The 25,027-nt window shown below is 57.3% G+C and overlaps 2 protein-coding genes across 2 annotated transcripts in view; both read left to right on the forward strand.

Annotated features, from left to right (window-relative positions):
- The window catches only part of KIF18B (kinesin family member 18B), an 11,981-nt gene extending 855 nt beyond the window's left edge, over positions 1-11,126 (forward strand). Inside the window, exons 2-15 of the mRNA XM_014942681.1 lie at positions 2,544-2,701; positions 3,273-3,377; positions 3,625-3,735; positions 5,207-5,404; positions 5,617-5,793; positions 6,146-6,220; positions 6,340-6,446; positions 6,741-6,861; positions 7,088-7,203; positions 7,947-8,161; positions 8,895-9,420; positions 10,153-10,248; positions 10,394-10,485; positions 10,783-11,126. Coding sequence (XP_014798167.1) covers positions 2,544-2,701; positions 3,273-3,377; positions 3,625-3,735; positions 5,207-5,404; positions 5,617-5,793; positions 6,146-6,220; positions 6,340-6,446; positions 6,741-6,861; positions 7,088-7,203; positions 7,947-8,161; positions 8,895-9,420; positions 10,153-10,248; positions 10,394-10,485; positions 10,783-10,883 — 2,198 coding nt within the window. The 3' untranslated portion in view covers positions 10,884-11,126. The remainder of the gene's footprint in view (positions 1-2,543; positions 2,702-3,272; positions 3,378-3,624; positions 3,736-5,206; positions 5,405-5,616; positions 5,794-6,145; positions 6,221-6,339; positions 6,447-6,740; positions 6,862-7,087; positions 7,204-7,946; positions 8,162-8,894; positions 9,421-10,152; positions 10,249-10,393; positions 10,486-10,782) is intronic.
- A 9,659-nt stretch (positions 11,127-20,785) lies between these two features.
- Positions 20,786-25,027, forward strand: part of GFAP (glial fibrillary acidic protein) — a 16,967-nt gene continuing 12,725 nt past the window's right edge. The window contains exons 1-4 of the mRNA XM_014942701.1: positions 20,786-21,267; positions 21,966-22,026; positions 22,445-22,540; positions 22,619-22,780. Of these exons, the coding sequence (XP_014798187.1) occupies positions 20,795-21,267; positions 21,966-22,026; positions 22,445-22,540; positions 22,619-22,780 (792 nt within the window). The 5' untranslated portion in view covers positions 20,786-20,794. The remainder of the gene's footprint in view (positions 21,268-21,965; positions 22,027-22,444; positions 22,541-22,618; positions 22,781-25,027) is intronic.

Below are 25,027 nucleotides of genomic sequence, written 5' to 3' on the forward strand. Positions count from 1 at the left end.
CAGAATCACAGAATCACAGAATCTTAGTGGTTGGAAGGGACGTCTGAGATCATCAAATCTAACCACAAAAAAAAAAAAAAACAAAAACAAAAACCCCCAAAAAACCCCCCCAAACATACAAACCACCACACCCACAACAAACACCACACAACACCTGAGGACTTTTGGAAGCCCTCGAGCGGTTGAGGAGAAGGGGGGGACAGAAAAGCAACACAAAAAGATACGGCCTTAAGCTTGTTGGTGGCACCAAGCTGGGGCAGTTGCACGGTGTGGTCAGGACAGGGATGATCCCAACATGGAAATGTCGTCTGTTTTCAGCAGGTAAATGAGGGAAAACTAAACATGAAGTGTTCTTAGAGACTCACAGAACGGTCACCACACAACACCTGAGGACTTTTGGAAGCCCTCGAGCGGTTGAGGAGAAGGGGGGGACAGAAAAGCAACACAAAAAGATACGGCCTTAAGCTTGTTGGTGGCACCAAGCTGGGGCAGTTGCACGGTGTGGTCAGGACAGGGATGATCCCGACATGGAAATGTCTGTTTTCAGCAGGTAAATGAGGGAAAACTAAACATGAAGTGTTCTTAGAGAATCACAGAATGGTTTGGGTTGGAAGGGACCTTAAAGCCCACCCAGTGCCACCTCCTGCCCTGGGACACCTCCCACCAGACCAAGCCCTGTCCAACCTGGCCTTGAACCCCTCCAGGGATGGGGCAGATACAGCTTCTCTGGGCCTCGCTGGGGGGGCCCTGGGGGTCCTGGTAGACAAGGAGCTGAATGGAGCTGCGGTGCCGCGGCAGCAGCGAAGGCAAGGACTTGCTGGGGGGGCCCTGGGAGTCCCAGTAGACAAGGAGTTGAATGGACCCAGCAGTGCCGCGGCAGCAGCGAAGGCAAGGACTTGGGCTGCATCTGCAGTGACATTTCTAGCTGAGGTAGATCATCCCACCCAGTGCTTGTCAGGCTGCACTTGGGGGTGCTGTGTCCATTTTTAGCCCCCCAACTCCAGAAGGACACAGCACAGTGGAGAGGGCCAATGGAGGCTGGAGAACCTGCCTGAAGAGGGAAGCTGGAAGGAGTTGGGGCTTTTCTCCCTGGAGAGGGGAAGGCTCAAAAACATCATCAGTTTTTGAGTCCTTAAAGGGTGGCTGCAGAGAGGATGGAGTTTGTGTCATCACCAGCAGATGACAAGGGGCAACAGGTACATGTTGCAGTGAGAAAAGTGACATTTCAATATAAGAAAGATGCTTTTTATGGTGAGAACATTCACTGGAACAACCTCTCCAGGGATGTAGCAGAGTCCTCACAGCTGGAGGTGTTCGAAATCCCACTGGGCAGGATGTGAGAGAATCTCATCCAGGTTCCCTTTCCCACAAAAGCTGGGACCAAGTGGTTTCTTCAGGTCCCTCCCAGCCCGGGCTGTTCTGTGGTTCTGCAGGACCGGGAGCTGCAGCGGTGCTGGGCACTCTCAGAGATGTGATGAAGAGGATGGAGGTGGGCGTTGGGGTAGAAAATAAGGCTGGGCAGGTACTTTCCAGGCTTTTTGAGGGATGAGGACCACCTGCTCTCCCCTCTCCTGGGGAGGGAAGGATGGGAAGAAATCAGGTGGATCCATGGCACAAAGAGAACCTTGGTTTCTCCGTCCCTTCCCAGCCCGAAGCGATGGGCAGAGCTTTGGGAGAGCGCTGTGTTTCGGAGCAGGATCTGGGGTGGCGCAGACGCATCGCGGGGTGCTGTGGGGGCTGCTGTGCCCCCGGCACGTGTCTCCCAGGCTGAGCTGGGTCCGGAAAGCTCCGTGTCGGGTCTGAAAGCTCCTCGTGCTGTTCGCAGGCTGTCAGCCGACGAGCGGCTTAACGAGCCCATCACTTGTGCCAGGCAGGCACCGAGCGGGAGACGACCGCTCTCCTGTCTAATCACGCGCCGGGCCGGGCACTGGGACCGCAGGGTGCTATTCCTGGCTCTCCAGCGTGCTCCGCGAGCCGCTGAAGGCTGCTTCTGTCACCGTGCCCACCTGGCAGGCACGTCTCGTGTCTCTATCTGCATAAAATAACTCCAGAATCCTTAAATGAGGGAAGTCGCGAAGCACCGAGTGCTGCTAATGGGGAGAAGGGCTGAGGATCTCTAGATGAGCGTGTCCCGCTCTGATGGTGATGCTTCAAAGAGGGTGTTGAAAGATGGGGGGGATGGAAATGAGATGAATTACAAGGTTTGGAAGAAGAAACACCTTCTGGTGAGAGACGAGGGAATGGGACGGCTCAGCTTGTTAAAGGGAAGGTTCAGGGGTGACTCGAGCACCTAAGCAGGCGATGGTTTGGGGACTGGCTCTGTCTCTGTCTGCTAAATTAGAGAGGCTGAAACGAGGGAAAGAAATTGCACTAACGGCTAGTGCAGCCAGCATGGAGGGTAATTAGATTTGCTTTGTCTCCTCAAAGCCTGCGAGCGACCCCTGTGCAAAGGTTGCTGCGGGAAGCTCTCCTCTCCGGCAAGGAGCGGACGTTATGCCGTTAATTAACCGTCGTTTCCACCGTCCACCCTTTTCTCTTCCCAGTGTTTGCCTACGGCGCAACTGGAGCAGGAAAAACCCACACCATGCTGGGCTCAGAGGAAAACCCCGGCATCATGTACCACACCATGGTGGAGCTCTACAAGAGGATCGAGGCCAGGAAGGAGGAGAAGAGCTGCGAGGTCCTAGTCTCCTACCAGGAGGTACAGTGTCACCGAGCCATGTCCCCTCCTGCCACCAGGTCATTGTGGCTAAGATTTGGGGTTGATCCGGACCCTGTAGTACCACGCTCGGGGTACCCAGCTGTGCCCAGTGTCCCCAGGGCATGTCCCTCCTGCCTCTGGGTCACTGTTGCTAAGATTTGGGGTTGATCTGGACCCCGTAGTGTCACACTTGGGGTACCCAGCTGTGTCTGGTGTCCCCCACAGCAGCCCTAGAGCTCGGCTGGAAACAGGCTCACCCACCCAGTTTGGTGAACTGGTGCTGCTGGTTTCTCCCATCTGGAGTCAGGGAATTTATTTTTCCTTGCCATGGTCCATGTAGGGATGAGGCTTCGGAGGAGCCCTGGCTGAAAGGGCTTCAGAGGAGCAGTGGTGCCAGTAAAGCCCTCCCGAGCTGTCCTCTGCATTTAGAGCACCCTCAGCTGCTCTTGAGGGTCCTGGAGGTGGTTTTTGGGGGGACACCAGGTTGTGTGTAACCCTGGGGTGCAAAGCTCCTTTCTCTGCTCACTCCTGGGACCCAAACCTCAGCCTTACATCGAATTCTCTGCTCCAGGTGTACAATGAACAGATTCACGACCTGCTGGAGCCCAAGGGCCCTCTGGCCATCCGGGAGGATCCTGAGAAAGGAGTCGTGGTTCAGGGTCTCTCCTTCCACCAGGTGGGTATAAAAATGGGCACAGGGTCTGGGCAACACTGCCTACACCAGTTATGGAAGCGAGTGTCCTGGGGACACAGGGGGGTCTGAAGATACAGAGGTGCTGTTTGCACAGCTCTTGGCTGGCAGCAAACATGACCCCGAGCTGGAACAACCCCCCCAGAGCTGGGGGATGCCCCAGCCCTTGGCTGCTCGGTGTCTCCAGCATTCGGGCTGTGCTGATACCTCTCCTCTGCCCCCTCTCTCCCAGCCCGCCTCGGCGGAGCAGCTCCTGCAGATGTTGGCCAACGGCAACAAGAACCGGACGCAGCATCCTACTGATGCCAACAAAACCTCCTCCCGCTCACATGCCATCTTCCAGGTGAGGGCTAGTGGTTGCCGTATCGCTTGGGATCTGTGCCCAAAAGGGGGTTAGGGAGCAAGCCCCTGCCAGGACCGGCATCGTGGGGTTCCTGCAGCTGCTCCTGGTGTGCCGTGGGGAAGATTGGAACAGTCGTGGCTCTGAAAAAAGAGGTATGGGGCTGGGCAGGTCACGAGCCAGCGCTGCAGCAGGACAGTGGGTACTGGTCATGCTGGTGGCCATGTCTCCCAGAGAGCCCTGTTCTCCCAGTTTGGTGCTGTGTCTCTTAAGGGCTGAAATTTCACTTTGTGCTTTTGACTCTTTTCATCTTAGTGTGCAGTAGCCGGACCTAAAACCTGACCCAGAGCTAAGGGGGGCCAGTTATCGCTGGCTCCTGCGTGTTCTTTCCCCCAGGTACCACGGGCAGGATGTCACTGGCGCCTCCTCCCCGGCACTGAGCCGGGATTTGTGCTCCCCTGGGGGAATTTGTAAATTTGCCCTCGGGTTTCTTGGTGTTCTCCTGCACAAACCTGCCCATTGATTTCAATTCCAGCCAGGCCTTTCCCTGAATTAGCAGGGCCGTCACGGCCGCATGGGGAGACGGAGGGCTCCGACTGTAATTTCAGTCTGAACCTGGTGCTTTGCCTGTTGCTGCTCGCAGGGGGGAAGTCCAGGTGTCTGGATGCTTTCCCAGCCGACTTCCCAGCTGGGCCCGTCGGTGGGTGCTGGATCCCTGCCTGCTGTGAATCCATTAGCTGTGCTGGAAACGTGCCCTTCCCGCTGCCGGCTCTGCCTCCCGGCAGGCGAGCTGCAGTCTGGGGAGGATGCAGGGACCAGTTACCAGCCTCTGTGGCACCTCCAGTCCATGCAGGAGTTGCTCCTGGGAGGCTGGGGGTGTCATAGGGTGGTGGGGAAGTGTTTGCTTCTCCTGGGAGATCTTTAGGGATGCAGAAGGGGAAGTTAGGAAGTGATGCTGCCGAGTGAGTCATGGGGTCTGTGTCTCTCCAGCCGGGAACTGGGCTTGGCACAGGGAGCCCTGGCTGGGTGCCTCCCTGGGGGCACTGGGAGATCATGTCTGGGGGCTTGCAGCCCCCGTTGCCATCTGAATTTGCTGGTAAAATCCACAGTCAGAGTCAGGGCTGGGGCTGCCATGTACATGAGCATTTCCAGGGGCTCTGGGTCGTCGGGATGTGGCCCTTCAGGGACCCCACCAGCTGTCCCCCTCTCACTCAGCAGGCGTAGGAGATGCTGATTATTTTCCGTAGCTCTGTCACTCCTTGTGAGATCCTTTCCACGACTTTGCTACTTGTGTCATCGCCAAGTTTGTGGCTTGTCTTCTCTGCTGGTCTCCTCTCTCCCCTCTGCTCCATCTCACAGCCTGTGTGATCCTCTTCACCATCCTTTTATAAACATTAAAACTGGTGACGCTGGCTCCAACCAGCGACCCCTGTGCCTTGTGGAGCTGCAGCGTCACCGCTCTCTGTCCTTGCAGATCTATGTGAAGCAGCAGGACCGTGGTGGTGGCCTTGACCGGGATCTGCAAGTGGCCAAGATGAGCTTGGTTGACCTGGCAGGCTCGGAGCGAGCCTCAGTCACCAACGCCAAGGGCGAGCGGCTCCGGGAGGGCGCCAACATCAACCGCTCGCTGCTGGCCCTCATCAACGTCATCAACGCGCTGGCTGATGCCAAGGTAACACTGTCGGCACAACCCTGCTGGGCTCTGGCCCTCCGGGGAGGGGGTATGTGAGGGTTGACCTCAAGTGATGGTCTGGCCAGTGCGGTGAGGACAGCAGCCTCCGAGAGGTGCTGTGGGATGAGCGTGGCTGTGCCGTTGGGACACGGGATTTGGAGCTGAGCACCCAAAGGCCAAAAACTGAGCAGACCCTTGATTTCTTGGTGCAGAGCAAGAAAACCCACATCCCGTACCGGGACAGCAAGCTGACGCGCTTGCTGAAGGACTCCATTGGCGGCAACTGCCGCACCATTATGATCGCTGCGGTGAGTCCCTGCGCTCTGGCCTACGAGGACACCTACAACACCCTCAAGTACGCCAGCCGTGCCAAGGAGATCAAGCTGCTGGTGAGGACCTGGCGTTGCGGTGATCTGCCCTGTGTCTGGGAGCCACTGGGGACGGGTGGGAAGCAGCCTGGTGCGTGGTGGGGGTACGTTAGTGGGTGCTTCCCTTCCCCAGCTTGAGTTTTCCAGCTCTGAGGGTGCCGTTCCAGGCAGAAAGCGGTTGTTGAAGCTGCAGGTGCTGCGTGCCTGGTTTTCTTGAAAAATTTCTCAACCCATAGCCCAAAAAGGCTTGGGACTGTGGGTCCCTGAGCACAGATCACGTCCCCTGGAGCCTGGAGGACATCTCCAGTGTCAGGAGAGGGGCCCATCCCACCCCAGTGCTTCTTTAACCTCTCCCTTGTCCCTCTCTCCGCAGCTGAAGAGCAACGTGCTCAGCTTTGACTGCCACAACAGCAAGTGCGTTGCAATGTGCAAGCAGCTGAAAGCAGAGGTGAGACGCTGGCAGGGAGGACAGGACTCTGTCTTTTGCCGTGGTTTGCTTGGGACATAGACCTCTGAGCTCCTGGGGGTGGTGAAACCATCTAAGCCACAGCTGGTCCCTCCCTGCAGGTGGCAGATCTGCAGGCGAAGCTCCGTGCCTACGAGGACGCTGCGCGGCCAGCACAGAGCCAGGCACCAGCAGCTGCTGTCACCTCCACCCCGGTGGAGCTGCCCAGGTGAGTCTATTGGGGACAGAGCTCATTGTGACCTCCCCATGTCAAGGAGCCTGCAGGGTTTTAGTGCCACTTGGAGTTTAGGTGTCCATCAGGAAGTGGATGAGCTTCTATACTGGTGTGTTCCATCATCTTGACCCCAGAGTGGGTTTAGTTACAACCTGAGGGACCACAGCGTGCAAGCGCCCAGGGAAGCTGGGTCCCAAAGGCCAAATCTTCTGTTTGATCCATCCCAAAACTTCTTACGCAAAATGAGGATCTTCTCTGGCTCAGTGGCTTCTTCTCTGGCTTCTGTAGGTTGGAGGAAGCAGTCCTGAAGCCATGCCTGGCCCTGGAGGAGCAGATGGAGTGTGATGGAGACCAGGAGAAGCTGGAAGCTGAGTGGCCTGTTCAGCTGCAACTGGAGTCAGTGGAGGAGGTAAGAGAAGGGATGGACAGTGCTGGAGGACTTGGCATGAGGAGGATGGGCCTCAGACACCCCACTGGGGTACACTGGGCATGCTGGGAGGGGACAGGAGCTCAGCCTGGGGTCCTGGCTCAACATGTGCTAGAGAAATACCTTCACTTATCAGCTGATGGGGCGTTTGGGGACCAAACTCAGCTCAAACAAGGGCTAATCCTGGGCTTTTGGGTGATTGCTCCAGGGTCCAGAGGAAGTCCATCCCAGCAGCCCCAAAGCAACGCACCAGACCGAAGTGCAGCTGGAAGCGAAGACACCAAGCTTCCTTCTACAAGGGTTGTCCGGCAGCCAGACAGAGACGTGAGTGCTCTCCTGCCATCCCCGTGTGCCACTTCCTCTTGTTTGCCTGTGGAGGATGGGTTGTCCGCCCTCCTGTGTTGTGTGTACCCATCCAAGGGATGGTCTAGATGGAGGTAGGACCAGGTCTTGATCTGCAGATGACTGCCTGCCCTGTAAAATAAGGGATTTGGCTCTTGGGGATGTAATCCCATGGGATAATCTCTCCTGGAAATGTCAGCGCTGAAGGTTTCCAGGCACAGCAACTGTGTGAGCCTTAAGTGCACGTTGTTAGTCCCGAAATTACCTCCACAAAGTCTTTCCTCCTGCCTCAGCTCCCCCAGGTCCTGCCCTGGCAGGGCTCCCATGGCACCATCTGCTGATGTCTCTGCCCCGAGCAATCTTGGCACAATGAACCTCTTTAGAAAGGTCTCTGGAGGGAGACCGGCCTTGATGTGCGCCTGGATCTTGCTCTGCCTCCGGCCGAGCTGACGAGCGTCTGAGACCTGCCAAAAGGTCTGTGGAAGCCGTTTGGTCCCTTGTAACCCACAGGCAAACACAAAACTCACAGCTCAGGCTCTCCAGTGAGAGATTTACAGCTTGAGTATCTCCCAGCTTCGAAGTTTGCCTTTCTTCCCTCCAAAACTCTGTGAATAGGTTCTGCCCCACCCAAGGAGGTGTCCCAGATGGTGCTGAGCCTCTGGTACTGGTGACGCTGGCTCAAGCTCACCTTCTAACTGGTTCGTGGCTCTGTCTCTCCATTCCAGCCTTGTAGCTGCTATCCTGAGCGTTGCCCGGAAGCAATATTCCCTCCTGAAGGCTGCCAACCTCCTGACTCCTGCCATGGCCTCAGAATTTGAGGAACTGGAGCGCCTGGTCCATCAGAAGACTGGTGGAAGCCTGGGACGAGCCCCATCTCCCACCAGACCCTCAGAGGTCGACGGGGCCAGCCCAGGCCAGAACCCGCAGTGGGGCTGTGACGGTGAGGGTTTGGGGTCGGGACAGGGGGGGCTGTCCCCTCTCCTTTGTCTCGGGATGCACTGGAGGAGCTGGGGGGGTGGGAGATGCAGGGCAGAGAGATGAGTTTCTCCTGACGTGGTGCCCGGCGGGTTGTGCCGAGGCTTCGCAGAGCGGCTGGGCCCAGGCAGCATCGCCGGCAGCCCCGGGCACGGCAGGAGCCGCTGCGCAGCCCTTGTCCCCGGGGAGCTCAGCGTGTTTGTGCAAGTCAGCTTAAACGTGAGCGATATTTCTGCTCCAGGAGACCAAAGCAGCAGTTCTGATCCTATTTTTTTATTTTTTTTTTTACATCTTATTTATTCCTCTGTGGAACATTTGCCCAAGTCAGCCTGGCTGTAGCACCTGACCAGCCCTGAGCTCTTCCTCCTCATCCTCAGGGCCAATACAGCAACCCCAGAGCGAAGCTGTGGGCTCTGCAGAGACTGTTTTCTGGGGACGGACCAGGTCCTGCCACGGGGCACTGGCTTTGGGACCGGTCCGGTGCTTTTCGAGCTGGCAAAACACAGGGTGATTTGTGCTGGCTCTTTTCCTCTGGATTTAACGGGGTTTGGTGGAAACACCCGCTGGCAAATGGCTGCTGTAGGGTTCACTGGCCAGAGGAGCTGTGACGGGGGGCAGAGGGGGCGCCCCTAGGGTTTGGGGGTGCCTGGGGATGGCAGACAGAGGGAGGTGACTCTGTTTCTTCTCCGCTCCTTCAGCTGCAGCGTCTGTCACCACGAGCACTGCCCTGCGATGCTCGCCGCAGCTCACTCCGCTCTCCAGCTCCACGCCGACAGGTCCCAGCCCAGCGAGGAAGAGGAGGAGGTCTGAGGGGAAGAACGCTTCCCAGTCGGCAACTCCCCGCAGCCTCAAAACACAGAGCAAACGGCCGCGGACAGATGGGGGAGAAGCGGAGACTCCCCAGGAGCTGCAGAGCCCAGGCAGCCCCTGTCTCCAAGCAGTGGCCCAGGCAGCCTTTGTCTCCCCACTGCCGTCATCTTGCACCTCCAAAATCTGTCCGCCAACCGTCACCAAAGGCCGTTTGCCCCTGGCCATGTCAGCTGCCCAGAACTGCTGCTCCCATCCTGACACAGGAAGGAAAAACCTGAATGTGACTTTTGAGGTCTGCACGATCGGTGACTCCCCTGATCCGGCCAAACCCGTTCCCTTCGGCCTGTCCGAATTTCCCATCTGGGACAACGCCCAGAGCCTCCTCAACAAGCCTGACCGACCCATAGGGCCCAAGTAAGTGCTGCCCTGGATGGGGTACCCACATTTTGGGGGATCCCCCACTTCCATGATGGAGAAATCCTTTGTGGGTCGCTGCAGCCCAGCTGAGAGGGGAGACCGGGCCTGCAACCGGGCAGCCCATGGGCCGCTGGGGTGTGAATCACTTGCAAAGATATAAAAAAAAAAAAACATTCCAAGAAAAATTTGTTTTTCCCTTTGGACAAGGAGGAGCATCCTCCAGATGTCCCCTGGAGCCCAAGTGCTGGTGGGGAGGCCAGTGGGGCATCACCTCCCCGCCAAGAGGGGCTGGGGCGAGGGTGCGGGGAGGGGGTGGGGGGTTGTTGAGGTTTTTTGTTATTGCTGGTGCTTCAAAGAGGCTTTTATGGAGCTGTGTGAACGTGTGTGACCATCCAAAACCAGTTACTGAAACTGGTAACGCAGGGCACCCTTAGGTCTCCCTGTCTCCTCCTGTAGCTCTAGGAAATGGTCCCTATAGGGGGGAACTGGGGAAACTGAGGCACAGGGTGACGGCCTGGCCTTAGGGACCAGCAATACCTGGGCACTGCCACCTCCTGCACGGATCTTCTGAGGGTTTATCCCTGTTGGAGTCGTTTTCCCCAACAAAACCAGGCAGGTTCCTGTAGCTTGGTTCCCTGCAGGTGGATGGCGTTGGCCCAGTTGCCTCCCAGCACCGTCAGAGTGGGATGGTTGGGGTCTGGCCCTGGCACTAACCCTCTTTACCTGCAGAGCCTGTGTCTCTGCGTTTCCCACGAAGACTTCCTCCATCCCAAAGTCTTCATCGGTCTCCAAAGCACCTGCGCAGAAGCGGAAGCGAGCGGTGAGGTGAGATGGCAGCACGGCCGGGCAGCTCCTGCTGCTGCCTCCTCCGGGGCTGGAGCCACCAGCCATTGCCTGTGACATCTGGGGACAATGGGGGGCCTCTGCCCTGAGCCTCAAGAGTTTAAAATGGCCTTTTCTTCTCTCTCAGAACCACCTCCCGCTCCCCGGGACAGGTCCAGAGCCGCATCCCACACGTCCCCAGCAGCAGCAAGAGATGTGTGCCGCCTTCCTGCATCACAGGTGAGCACCTGCAGCCACCCAGTGCCATGCCAGCCCCATTCCAGTTCAAGATGGGGGGAAATACCTGGAATTGAGCATTTGGCGCTGGGGGAAGGTGCTGTTTGGGGTTTGCAGCTTCCTGGCTGCAGCCACTGGCTCGGCAAAGGGTGCTGGGTGCTTGGAAGGGGGGTAGGAAGGAAGAGGGAGGTGGCAGTGCCTGGATCTCTGTCAGGAGAGGACCTGGAGTTGCTGCTTTTACCCAGGAGCTGCCTTAACTGCTTCTCTCCCTTTTTTTTTTTTTTTTTTTTTTTTCTCCAGACTCAAAACATCCTTTGGGCACACTCACCCTGAAAGGCAGCCAGACGACCACCAAATCGCTTGCAGCTCCCACCCGCCAGCCAAGGAAGCTCTTATGCTGATGGCTCCACCATCCTCCATCCCTCCACGTGTTCAGACCCAGTTGTTAAACTTCTCCCTTCCTTCCCTCTTGTTTGTTTTCCCCATCCTTCCTGCAGCCCCACAATGCTTCTGCCCCTAAAGTCATCCCCAGCTGCCTCCTCTCCTGGTGGCGTCCCCCCGTTTCTTGTTGTTGGTGGCGTCCCCCCGTTTCTTGTTGTTGGTGGCGTCCCCCCGTTTCTTGTTGTTGGTGGCGTCCCCCCGTTTCTTGTTGTTGGTGGCGTCCCCCCGTTTCTTGTTGTTGGTGGCGTCCCCCCGTTTCTTGTTGTTGGTGGCGTCCCCCCGTTTCTTGTTGTTGGTGGCGTCCCCCCGTTTCTTGTTGTTGGTGGCGTCCCCCCGTTTCTTGTTGGTCCCCCGTTGCTTGTGTATTTTTGCAGCAGATGGATTATTGCTGTTCCCTCTCAGCCCCTCTCTCATCTGCGCCGGGGTGTCGAGTGCTAACAGATGGGTGATGCTAAGAAATAACACGCGCTTTTAATATATCTTTTCGTTTCAAACCAAAGGGGCGAGGGGAGACGTGCGGCTGGTTCTTCTCGCCTCCCCCTCGCCCGGGGAGCTGGGGAGCGGCTCCCGGCTGAGCAGGCCTGGAAAAGGCTCTTACTCCTTGGGGGTGGGCTCCGGGGGGGGCTTCCCCTCTTTACCTCACACCTCCCGCTGGCGTGGGGGGGCCCATGGGTGCCTTCTGCCCAGGTTGTTGTGTCCCAGGGGGCAGGCGAGGGGTGGTGGGGGCTGTTCCCCAGCTCCTGCTGCTTTGCTTAAAGATGGGGCAGAGCCTTTCTGTGCAGTGGCCCCCTGACAAAAACATGTCCTTGTCCCCCACCTCCAGCTGCCCATCCTGGGGCGGAGAGCTCCAAGCATCCCTACCTGCAACCTGGGCCTGTCCCCTAACACCCCTCTGTCACCCTCTTCCTGCCACCCCAAGGCACATCTGGGCACATCTGGCTGCCTGCACCAGCTCCTGGCTGTCACCCTCGGAGGTGACAAAGTGTGGCAGGAGCAGGATGGGGAGGACAGACCTGGCTCCGGGCACGCTGTTGTCCCACGGGGAGCGGGGTCACCGGCTCATCCTGCCCTACTTTCCTGCCTGGCAGCAGCAGATCTCGCCTTTGTCTTCTCAGAGACTTGGAAGCTTCTAATTAAAACTTCCTGCTCCCTCCCAGTTCGTTTGTCTCATTAAGAGGGGGCCAGGGAGAAGGAGGAGGGGGAGGGAGCCCGGCTCTGTGTCCCCGCAGCCGCTGGGAGTGACAGTTTTCCCGGCTTTGATCCTGGCTGCGTGGGAGCGGGAGGAAAATCGCTCTCTGGGGAGCGGCGGGGGCTGGCGCAGGACCCCAAAGCCCCCGCGCCCCCGCTCTGTCCCCAAACCCCCTGCTCTGCTGTCCTGGGTTGAGAGACACAGGACTAACTTTTCTTCTAATGCTGGGGAAAATTGCACTTCTAGAAGACTCTAGCGTCTGAATTTGTGAAAATATTTACTTTATAGCCAGCCAGGCTCTGTGGGATTCAAGGCCTTAGTGTTTTCACAGAATCACAGAATCTTAGTGGTTGGAAGGGACCTCCGAGATCATGGAGTCCAACCACATTAAAAAAAAAATACAAAAAAACCCAAAAAAACCCCACAAAACAAAACAATCCCCAGCAAACCCAAAAACACCACCCACCAACTAAACCCCACGCCCACAACCCCACACACAACACCCCCTCACAAACCAATAATCTTGGGCACTAGAGCATGCCCTGAAGAGCCATGTCTACACGTGACACCACCACCTCCCTGGGCAGGCTGTTCCAGTGCCTGACCGCTCTTTCAGTAAATTCTTCTAAATATCTAATCTGAATCTCCCCTGCCCCAACTTCAGACCATTTCCTCTGCTCCTGTCATTATTCCTTTAGGAGAAGAGGCCAACCCCCACCTCTCTACAGTCTCCTGTCAGGTAGTTGTAGAGGGCAATGAGGTCTCCCCTCAGCCTCCTTTTCTCCAAACTAAACATGCCCACTTCCCTCAGCCTCTCCTCATAGGACTTGTTCTCCAGACCCCTTCCCAGCTTGGTGGCTCTCCTCTGGACACGCTCCAGCACTTCATTGTCCTTCCTGTAGTGAGGGGCCCAAAACTGAACACAGTACTCGAGGTGAGGCCTCACCAGGGCCCAGTACAGAGGCACTATGACTTCCCTACTCCTGCTGGCCACGCTATTCCTGACACAGGCCAGGATGCCGTTGGCCCTCTTGCCCACCTGGGCACACTGCTGGCTCATGTTCAGCCGGCTGTCCACTAACACTCCCAGGTCCTTTTCTGCCGGGCAGCTTTCCAGTCACTCTTCCCCTAGCCTGTAGCGTTGCCCGGGGTTGTTGTGACCAAAATGCAGGACCAGGCACTTGGCCTTATGAAACCTCATCCCATTGGCCTTGGCCCAATGATCCAACCTGTCTAGATCCCTCTGTAGAGCCTTCTGACCCTCAAGCAGATCAACACTCCCACCTAGTTTGGTGTCATCTGCAAACTTACTGAGGGTGCATTCAATCCCCTTGTCTAGATCATCAATAAAGATATTGAACAAGACTGGCCCCAAAACTGAGCCCTGAGGGACACCACTGGTGACTGGCCGCCAACCAGATTTTACTCCGTTAATCACAACTCGCTGGGCACAGCCATCCAGCCAGTTTTTTATCCAGCGGAGGGTACACTTGACTATGCCATGATTCTCCAGTTTCTACAGGAGAACACCATGAGGGACGGTGTCAAAGGCCTTACAAAAGTCCAGGCAGACAACATCCACAGCCTTCCCCTCATCGAGAAAGCGGGTCACACGGTCATAGAAAGAGATCAAGTTGCTCAGGCAGAACCTCCCTTTCATAAACCCATGCTGGCTGGCCCTGATCCCTTGGCTGCAGTTTGGTGTCATCTGCAAACTTACTGAGGGTGCATTCAATCCCCTTGTCTAGATCATCAATAAAGATATTGAACAAGACTGGCCCCAAAACTGAGCCCTGAGGGACACCACTGGTGACTGGCCGCCAACCAGATTTTACTCCGTTAATCACAACTCGCTGGGCACAGCCATCCAGCCAGTTTTTTATCCAGCGGAGGGTACACTTGACTATGCCATGATTCTCCAGTTTCTACAGGAGAACACCATGAGGGACGGTGTCAAAGGCCTTACAAAAGTCCAGGCAGACAACATCCACAGCCTTCCCCTCATCGAGAAAGCGGGTCACACGGTCATAGAAAGAGATCAAGTTGCTCAGGCAGAACCTCCCTTTCATAAACCCATGCTGGCTGGCCCTGATCCCTTGGCTGCCCTGCACTTGCCTTAAGAACTCACTCAGGATGATCCTCTCCATGATCTTTCCCGGTACCGAGGTCAGGCTGACTGGCCTGTAGTTTCTGGGATCATCCCTCCGGTCCTTCTTGTAGATGGGCATCACATTGGCCACCCTCCGGTCATCCGGCACCTCTCCTGTTGACCAGGATTGTTGATAGATAATGGAGAGAGGCCTGGTGAGCTCTCCTGCCAGCCTTGCCAGGTGCAGGGACAAGGAGGAGCAAGGCCTGGGCATTTGACCCAGGCTGGCCAACAGGATTATTTCATACCATGAACATCACATTCAATATAAATTAGAAACATTTGCTGCGTAGCTCTCTCTCCCTGGATGGCGGCAGGTCCAGAGAACTCCTTGCCCCGGTGCCGGAGCCCTGAGGCCTTCCCTTCCTCCTGAAGCCATTTTGCTGGCAGTGTCCGCCATTTGCTGTCCCTGCTGGGAGCACATGGCTTCTGCTGAGAGAATGGGCGGAGTCTAATTCCTGTATCTTATATCAGTATCAGGATTAATACTGGTTCTTTAGCATTGTTGTTAACTATTTAGTTTTAGTCTATTAAATCTATTTATATTTCAACCCTTGTGTTTTCCTTGTATTCCCTGATTCCCCTTTCCAGGTGGGGAGGGGTCACTGGGTGATAGAATAATTGTCTAAACGACAATAGATTGTTATGAGTTTTCTCAAACCACAACAAATTTGGTGCCCAACGTGGTATTAAAACGAATTTGGTGCCTAACGTGGTATTATAACAAATTTAGCACCCAATGTGGTATTTTAACAAGTTTGGTGCCCATCATGATATCTTAACAAATTTGGCTTGTAATGTGGTTTTTTACTGAATTTGGTGTATAACATAGTATTTTAACAAAGTTTGGCATGCAGCGGGGTATTTTAACAACCTTGATACTTAACTTGATATTTTGCGTGTAATTTAAATAGTGCTGGAGGAATTAGAGGCCTTAATTTGAGAGTTCTGAAGGTTTTGAAGTTGTAAACAGATTTGATTGGATTGTAAAACAATTATTATGGATCTGTTGGAGTTGTTTCCAAGTACTGTAAACGGAGTTTTCTGGTATCTCTGTGTAGCTGTTTGTGGGTGGCTATGGGAGTGGTGTAAGAGTTTGTTGCCATTTCTCATTGGGTTTAGGGAAGCTTATAGTTTCTAAATGTGGAGTTAAAAATATTGCCTTGTTATTTTGTGTGGTGGTATTTTGCTATGTTATTGGGTCTTTTGTAATTGTTCCGTTTTTTGTCACTTATGTACTTGCATCTTGTGAATCATAGTTAGAATCTCCTCAGAATGCGGGAAAATCCTTTTTGGGCACTGTGCATAATTATACTTTGGGTTATTTTACGGGCCATTTAGTGAGGGGGGGTATATCTTTTGAGGATTTCTATGTTCCGGTAGCTTCAATAGTAACAGTTTTTGAGAGTTTGAAATACCCTTGGAATGTTTTGCTCATTGTAGTTATAGTGTTAATTTTTGCGGGCTTGTTCTTTTTTATGGGCTGGATTTGCGGTAGAAGGCAGCGTCCGACAGGGGCCCCACCGGCCCCCCCGTCCTCTGGAGAACCTGCCGGCCTCCCCCACAGTCCGTGCTCCTGCTGACCCCCGTAACTGACATGGCGCCCGTGCAGACCTCGCCAGGCCTTCCGACAGACCCTGGTCTTATCCAGACCGTGCTGGCTCTCATGACAAGACCTGCAGCTGCACCAAGGACTGAATCTACTTCAACGTTGGTGATGGATGATGTAGCTGATCTACGGACTCAATCAGTGCCAGTGTCAGTCAACCCTGTACAGAAGAGGAAAGGTGCAGTAGCATCAGATGACAATGGTCAACCAGGGACATCAGGCAATACAGTAACAGAGGAAACTACTCCATCATTAACCCTAACTGAGCTGCGGGACATACGTAAGGATTACAGCCGTCAGGAAGGCGAGCAAGTGATTTCTTGGCTGCTCCGATGCTGGAACACTGGGGCTGATAGTTTGGACTTAGATGGTAGAGAAGCCAAGAGGATAGCACCATTAGCTAGAGAATCGGTATTGACAGAGCCCTTGGAAGACCACCACAATCCCTCACGCTCTGGAGGCGACTCCTGTTAAGTGTGAGGAGCAGGTATCCCTAAAGGGACGATACTATGTACCAGCCGTCAAAGTGGACAACTATTGAGAGAGGTGTTAAGAATCTGAGGGAAATAGCTGTATGGGAGATTATTTTCAGTGACTTGGATGACCCACAGACATCATTAGATCCAGATGCACTCAAAGTAACTGGACCTATTTGGCGCAAATGGGTACTGAGCAGACCAGCAGCATATGTTAATGTATTGGCATTATTTAGCTGGACAGATGATGAGGCACCAACAGTGGGTGATATGGATGCCTGAATGCAACATTATGCAAATAATCTTCTTTCTGCCCCACAGGCCAGAGTTTCAGTGCTGAAGAAAACATTTGGCAAGGCCAATATCTCAGGTGGGGACAAACATTTCCCTGCTAAACGTGGTCGAGAGAAGCAAAGCACACCACGACACATCCTGTGGTCTACCCTGCGTAATCAGGGAGAAAACATGAGGAACTGGGATGGAAAACCTACTTCGGCTTTACAGACGTGTTCGTGAGTTGCGGAGTAAGACGCCCACTGGAAGGGGTTCTTCCAGGAGCAGTGCTGCTCCAGTGTCCAGAGAAAAGTCCCCTAGAAGGCAGAGATGGGCCTCAGAGCCTGATTTAGGACACACAACTGTCACAGATAGAAGTGGTGGGCCCTTTCATCAAAACCAGGGTTGCCCTGCCTCCAGCCAGGGGGAGGAGAGGGACAATCGAGTTTATTGGACTGTGTGGATTCGATGGCCTGGCACATCAGAACCACAAAAGTATAGAGCCCTGGTGGACCCTGGTGCACCCTAATGCCATCCAATCACACAGGGGAAGAATCTGTCACTATTGCTGGAGTGACAGGAGGATCTCAAGACCTGACTGTACTAGAGGCCGAAGTGAGCCTAACTGGGAATAAATGGGAAAAGTTCCCTATCGTAACTGGCCCAGATGCACCATGCATTCTTGGCATAGATTACCTCAGGAAAGGGTATTTTAAGGACCCGAGGGGCTACTGGTGGGCGTTTGGTGTAGCGGTGGTGGAGATGGAGAAAGTTGTGCAACTGTCAACACTGCCTGGCCTGTCAGAGGACCCTTCTATTGTAGGGCTGCTGAGGGTCGAGGAACAAAATGTGCCCGTTGCTACTACAACTGTGCATAGGCAACAATATCGCACTGACCGAGATTCTCTGCTCCCTCTTCAGAAATTGATTCGTCAGCTGGAAAGCCAAGGGGTGATCAGTAAGACTCGCTCACCCTTTAATAGTCCCATATGGCCAGTGCGAAAGCCTAATGGGGAATGGAGATTGACAGTAGACTATCGTGGCCTGAATGAAGTCACACCACCATTGAGTGCTGCTGTCCCAGATACGTTAGAACTTCACTATGAATTGGAGTCAAAAGAAGCTAAATGGTATGCTACAATTGACTTTGCTAATGCTTTTTTCTCTATTCCTTTAGCAGCAGAGTGCAGGCCACAGTTTGCTTTCACCTGGAGGGGCGTCCAGTACACCTGGAATGGATTGCCCCAGGGGTGGAAACATAGTCCTACTATTTGCCACAGACTGATCCAGACTGCACTGCACTGACCCAGGCTGGCCAACAGGATTATTTCATACCATGAACGTCACATTCAATATAAATTAGAAAAATTTGCTGTGTAGCTCTCTCTCCCTTGATGGTGGCAGGTCCAGAGAACTCCTTGCCCCGGTGCCGGAGCCCTGAGGCCTTCCCTTCCTCCTGCAGCCATTTTGCTGGCAGTGTCCGCCATTTGCTGTCCCTGCTGGGAGCACATGGCTTCTGCTGAGAGAATGGGCGGAGTCTAATTCCTGTATCTTATATCAGTATCAGGATTAATACTGGTTCTTTAGTATTGTTGTTAACTATTTGGTTTTAATCTATTAAATCTATTTATATTTCAACCCTTGTGTTTTCCTTGTGTTCCCCGATTTCCCTTTCCGGGCGGGGGAGGGGCACCAGGTGATAGAATAATTATCTAAATGACAATAGATTGTTATGGGTTTTCTCAAACCATAACACCTGCCAGGGCTGCGCACCCCAGGGGACGTCAGAAAGTCTGTGGGGACGGAGGTCCCCTGTCACCGTGGGCTGTCGCACAGCACGTGTCCCCGGGGATGTCACTCTTCTGGTGGGCTGGGGACGCCCAGTGTCTCGTGTGGGGTAGGGACGTGCCCCAAACCCAGCATTTCTGTGGGCAAAACCCTTGCCCCTCGCTGGTGACACTGGCCCAGGACAGTCAGGGGACATGGGGCTGCCCAGCGTGGGGACAGGGCTGACTGGGGACAAGGAGCTTCTGAGGATTAAAGGGGATGTGGCAGCAAGTTGTCCCTACACGCTGCCCAAATGCCACCAGTCCCACCAGTATCACCTCCCAGTGGCTCTGGGTCCCCACAGTTTGCATCTGAGGGGGCACCGTTGTTGCCACAACCCTCCCTGACTGGCCATTGTTGGGTGGCCCAGCGATGGTGGCCATGTCCAGCGGGGCCTGGCCAGTGTCCCCGGCAGGGAGCCTTTCCCGGCCATCGGCTGCCATCTAGCTGCAGGCCGGTGAGGCCTGTCCCTGTCCCCGTCCCTGTCCCAGCCAGCACCCCAGGGACACCCCTGTCCCCCAGCTTTGTCCCCACCACCCCTTGGAGCACCCACTGTGTGCTGCTCCCTGGGTGCCACCACGTGTCCCTTATGTCCCCAAAACACCCCCATTGCCCGCCTGGGCTGGCACCGAGCGTGGTTTGTGGCCAAGACACCGTGGCTGGGAGGGGACAGTGGTGGCCTGGTGCCCGTCACTGCTGCCGCCCTGGATCCATCCCCCCGTGTTTCCCGGCAGCGCAGTGGCCCTGGCACAAAGGCCCCCCGTGGCTCTGCCGGGCAGCGATGGCTCCAGCGCCGCACAAAGCCCCTTTCACCAGCCCTGGCACCCAGCCCCCACCCGGGGAGGGGTCCCAGCCCTCATCCCCCCCCTCCCCCGCCATGGGCCAACGGGGGGCAAAGACCCCCCACACTCATTGCATGTGTCACGGGTGACACGGCCACGCACAGGCAGGATCGGGCCCCCCCAGCGCTGGGAAGGGGACCCGCTGTCCTGACCGGGCTCCCACCGCCAGCGCTGTCATGGACCCGCTGGGGTGGAAAGGACTTCGGAGGCTTCAGCCACTTAATTAGCAGCCTGCCTTAATTAGCAGCCTGCCAGGCTGCCTGCGATGTGCCTCGGCCCCGCTGGAGTGACCGGGCTTTGGTGGCTGGTGCTGAGCTGCGGGGGGTAGTCCTGGGGGATGTGACACGGGTGGATGTGCACACATGTATGTGCACACGTGTGTGTGGCTGGATGGCCACATGTGTGCATGTGGTGGTGCACGCGGTGGATGCGCGGCAGGGCGGGTGCGTGTGTGCAGGTGTCTGGGTGTGTGTGTGCACACATGTTCAGGGAGGGAAAGCAGCACGTGTGGACATATCTGTGCACACTACTCGTGTGCACACATGAGGAGCAGCCCCTGGGGATGGTCCCTCCTGTCCACCCCCATGGTGTCAGGATGTGGACACGGCCACCTTGGCTCGACTGGACCTGGAGCGGCGGGGGGGGGGTGGCTGGATGGCCACATGTGTGCATGTGGTGGTGCACGCGGTGGATGCGCGGCAGGGCGGGTGCGTGTGTGCAGGTGTCTGGGTGTGTGTGTGCACACATGTTCAGGGAGGGAAAGCAGCACGTGTGGACATATCTGTGCACACTACTCGTGTGCACACATGTAGGTAAGCATGTGTGCATTGAACATGACGTGTGTGTGCACAAGGGCATGGAGGGATGACTCCATGTCACACACACAAGTGTGTGTCACATGTCACACACACAAGTGCGTGTGTGTTTGGACACGAATACGCACACACATGTCTCTAGGTGCACGTGTGCATGCGTGTGCATGTGGGTGTGCACTTGTGTTTGTGTGGAAGCCTCCTTATGGCTGTGTGCACAGGCTGGAGGGGGGTGTGTGCACACACAGATGCACCCCATTGCACGTGTGTGTGTGTGCATGGCAGGGTGTGTGCACAAGTGTGCAGGGGTGTGTGTGCACGTGTGTGTGCACACCATCGCACCGTGTATGTGCACGCCATCGCACCCAGCACCCCCAGAGTGCTGTGGCCCCGCACCCAGCCCCTCAGTGCTCACCCTGGGCTACCCTGTGGGTGCTGGTGGCCACCACTCTGCCTCCCACCCTGGCGTGTCCCCTGGCCCTCCCTGGCCACGGCAGAGCCTGGAGGGGCCAGCGGTGGGCAGGGGGCCATGCCAGGGGCCAGGCTGGGTGCCAGGGCACATCCGTGCCCGCCGGGCGCCACAAAGGCTGGCTTTTGTGCTGGCCCTCTGGCTCCCTGGCCGGTGGCCAGTGCTGGGGGCCCCCTGGCTCCATAAAAGCCCCTGGTCCAGGCACATCGCGCCCACCCCTTCGGCATGGAGAGCCAGCGGCTGTCCTCCTACGGCCGCCGCTTCGGCCCCACCGCCCCCGGGTACCGGGTGCTCCCCACCAGCCCCCCGGCCCGGCTCCGGGCCCCCCGTGCCCGCAGCACCCAGCCAGGACCCCGTGTGGGTGCCCGCCTGGGGTCAGGCAAGATGGACTTCTCGCTGGCGGCGGCGCTCAACTCGGAGTTCAGGGAGACGCGCACCAACGAGAAGGTGGAGATGATGGAGCTCAACGACCGCTTCGCCAGCTACATCGAGAAGGTCCGGCTCCTGGAGCAGCAGAACAAGGTGCTGGTGGTGGAGCTGAACCGGGCACGGGACCAGGAGCCCTCCCGTCTGGCCGACGTCTACCAGGAGGAGCTGCGTGACCTGCGGCACCAAGTGGAGCAGTTGGCCACCGCCAAGGCCCGTCTGGAGATCGAGAGAGACAACCTTGCTGAGGACCTCGGCAGCCTCCAGCAAAAGTAAGATGCTACCGTGCTTAGGGTAGTCCTGGGGATGAAGGTGACAACCAGAACTAGGAAGGTGGTGGAGATGGGGGTTGGGACCAACGTGACCACCAGAACCAGGATGATGGTGGAGATCAGGGTGGTGATGGAGACCAAGGTGGCCACCAGGAGCAGGGTGGGCCCAGAGATCAAAGTGGCCACCAGGACAGGATTGAGAGTGACCACTGGGGTGGATGTCAGGGTGCCTACTAGGACGAGGGTGACCACTAGAATGGGGACCAGGGTGGCCACCAGGACCAGAGTGGCAGCACGATGGTGATCAGGGTTTTCCTGGGGCCCTGTGGGGTGACGGGGACTGTGGTGGTGACTCCTGGGACCAGGATGAGGACTGGTGTGTCCCCAGGGATCAGGATGGCCACTGAGACAGTGACCTAGCGTGGCCTCTAGGATCGGATAGCCCTAGGGACCAGGCACTGGTGGGGACCAGGGTGGTGACAGGGACAAGGTGACAGGGAGCAGGGTGACCCCAGTGTGGGTGGTGGTGGGGGTGTGGGATGGGCACGTGCACTGACACGGGGTGCTGGTGGTAACGGGTTCCGTCAGCCGGGGGGAGCCTGGCTGAGGGGCTGAGGGCAACGAGTGATGGTGCTAACGAGTAATGGTGCTAATGAGTAATGGTGCTAATGAGTAACGATGTCTCTGCTCCGGCCAAGGCTGCAGGAGGAGGTGACCCTGCGGCTGGAGGCCGAGAGCAACCTGGCTGCCTACAGGCAGGTGAGGGCAGGGGACAGGTCCTGCACCCCCACCCGGCACCCCGGGGGCTCAGCCCCCCGAGCAGCCTCCTGCAGGGATGGGGCTGGGATGGGAAGGGATGGGACAGGGGTGGAGTGGGGATGGGTATGGGGTAGGGATGGGACAGGGGTGGAGTGGGGATGGGGCAGGGATGGGGCGGGGATGAGGCTAGGATGGGGCAGGGATGGAGTGGGAACGGGGCTGGAATGGAGTGGGAATGGGGCTGGGATGGGGCAGGGATGGAGCAGGGATGGGGCTGGGATGGAGTGGGAATGGGGCTGGGATGGGGCAGGGATGGAGTGGGGCTGGGGCTGTGATGGGCAGGGCCAGGCAGGAGCAGGCAGCTCAGGAAGGAGCAGCCCCTGGGGATGGTCCCTCCTGTTCCCCCCCGTGGTGTCAGGATGTGGACACGGCCACCTTGGCTCGACTGGACCTGGAGCGGCGGGTGGGGACCCTGCAGGATGAGATCGCCTTCCTCCGCAAGGTCCATGAGGAGGTAACCTCGCTCGGGGGGGGGCCTCAGGTGGGTCCCAGGGCTTGTGGGGGGGTGGGCTGACCCCCACTGTCCCCCCAGGAGCTGCGGGAGCTGCAGGAGCAGCTGGCCCGGCAGCAGGTGCACGTGGAGGTGGACGCGAGCAAGCCCGACCTGACGGCCGCCCTGCGCGACATCCGCAGCCAGTACGAGGCCATGGCCGCCAGCAACGTCCAGGAGACCGAGGAGTGGTACAAGTCCAAGGTGCGGTGGGAGATGGTCACCCATGGATGGGTGGCCTCCTGGGGTGTCACCTTCTCAGGGGTGGGTGTGACCACCGCAGGGTTGGTGGCTCTCCTTGGTGGTGGTTGTCCCCTCCTGGGATGTCACAGTCTCAGAGTTGGGGTTGGCCACCCCGGGGTTGTGTGGGTCTTCCTGGTGGTGGTGCGTGAGGTTTGGTGTCCCCACTGTCCCTGCTCCTATCCCATGTCCTGGTTTGGTCCCCATGGGAGCAGGAATGTGTCCCCCATGGTGAGTCCCATTGGCGTGGTCCCGAAGGAGTTGTGTTCACAGTGACATGGCCCACGTGCACTGTCCCACAGGAGCAGGGACATGTCCCCTGTGACATCCCACAGCACCATCTCTCCCACCCACAGAGCAAGGACATGTCCCCAGCAGCACCTGCCATCAGGGAAGTGTCCCATGTCCACTGTCCCACCACCCCAAGAGAGCAGGGACATGTCTCCACAACACGTGCCATCAGCCACATGCTCCACGTGCACTGTCCCTTCCACCCAGAGAGCCAGGACATGTCCCTGCAGCACGTGCCACTGGGGACACATCCTGTGTGTGCTGTCCCTTCCACGGGAGCTGGATGTGTCCCCATGACACGTCCTGCTGGGGCCACGTCCCTCCCATGGGAGCGTGCATGGCAGGGTGTGTGCACAAGTGTGCAGGGGTGTGTGTGCACGTGTGTGTGCACACCATCGCACCGTGTATGTGCACGCCATCGCACCCAGCACCCCCAGAGTGCTGTGGCCCCGCACCCAGCCCCTCAGTGCTCACCCTGGGCTACCCTGTGGGTGCTGGTGGCCACCACTCTGCCTCCCACCCTGGCGTGTCCCCTGGCCCTCCCTGGCCACGGCAGAGCCTGGAGGGGCCAGCGGTGGGCAGGGGGCCATGCCAGGGGCCAGGCTGGGTGCCAGGGCACATCCGTGCCTGCCGGGCGCCACAAAGGCTGGCTTTTGTGCTGGCCCTCTGGCTCCCTGGCCGGTGGCCAGTGCTGGGGGCCCCCTGGCTCCATAAAAGCCCCTGGTCCAGGCACATCGCGCCCACCCCTTCGGCATGGAGAGCCAGCGGCTGTCCTCCTACGGCCGCCGCTTCGGCCCCACCGCCCCCGGGTACCGGGTGCTCCCCACCAGCCCCCCGGCCCGGCTCCGGGCCCCCCGTGCCCGCAGCACCCAGCCGGGACCCCGTGTGGGTGCCCGCCTGGGGTCAGGCAAGATGGACTTCTCGCTGGCGGCGGCGCTCAACTCGGAGTTCAGGGAGACGCGCACCAACGAGAAGGTGGAGATGATGGAGCTCAATGACCGCTTCGCCAGCTACATCGAGAAGGTCCGGCTCCTGGAGCAGCAGAACAAGGTGCTGGTGGTGGAACTGAACCGGGCACGGGACCAGGAGCCCTCTCGTCTGGCCGACGTCTACCAGGAGGAGCTGCGTGACCTGCGGCACCAAGTGGAGCAGTTGGCCACTGCCAAGGCCCGTCTGGAGATTGAGAGAGACAACCTTGCTGAGGACCTCGGCAGCCTCCAGCAAAAGTAAGATGCTACCGTGCTTAGGGTAGTCCTGGGGATGAAGGTGACAACCAGAACTAGGAAGGTGGTGGAGATGGGGGTTGGGACCAACGTGACCACCAGAACCAGGATGATGGTGGAGATCAGGGTGGTGATGGAGACCAAGGTGGCCACCAGGAGCAGGGTGGGCCCAGAGATCAAAGTGGCCACCAGGACAGGATTGAGAGTGACCACTGGGGTGGATGTCAGGGTGCCTACTAGGACGAGGGTGACCACTAGAATGGGGACCAGGGTGGCCACCAGGACCAGAGTGGCAGCACGATGGTGATCAGGGTTTTCCTGGGGCCCTGTGGGGTGACGGGGACTGTGGTGGTGACTCCTGGGACCAGGATGAGGACTGGTGGGTCCCCAGGGATCAGGGTGGCCACTGAGACAGTGACCTAGCGTGGCCTCTAGGATCGGATAGCCCTAGGGACCAGGCACTGGTGGGGACCAGGGTGGTGACAGGGACAAGGTGACAGGGAGCAGGGTGACCCCAGTGTGGGTGGTGGTGGGGGTGTGGGATGGGCACGTGCACTGACACGGGGTGCTGGTGGTAACGGGTTCCGTCAGCCGGGGGGAGCCTGGCTGAGGGGCTGAGGGCAACGAGTGATGGTGCTAACGAGTAATGGTGCTAATGAGTAATGGTGCTAATGAGTAACGATGTCTCTGCTCCGGC

Source organism: Calidris pugnax, unplaced genomic scaffold, assembly GCF_001431845.1.
Source record: "Calidris pugnax isolate Ruff unplaced genomic scaffold, ASM143184v1 scaffold108, whole genome shotgun sequence".
NCBI classification, from domain to species: Eukaryota; Metazoa; Chordata; class Aves; order Charadriiformes; family Scolopacidae; genus Calidris; species Calidris pugnax.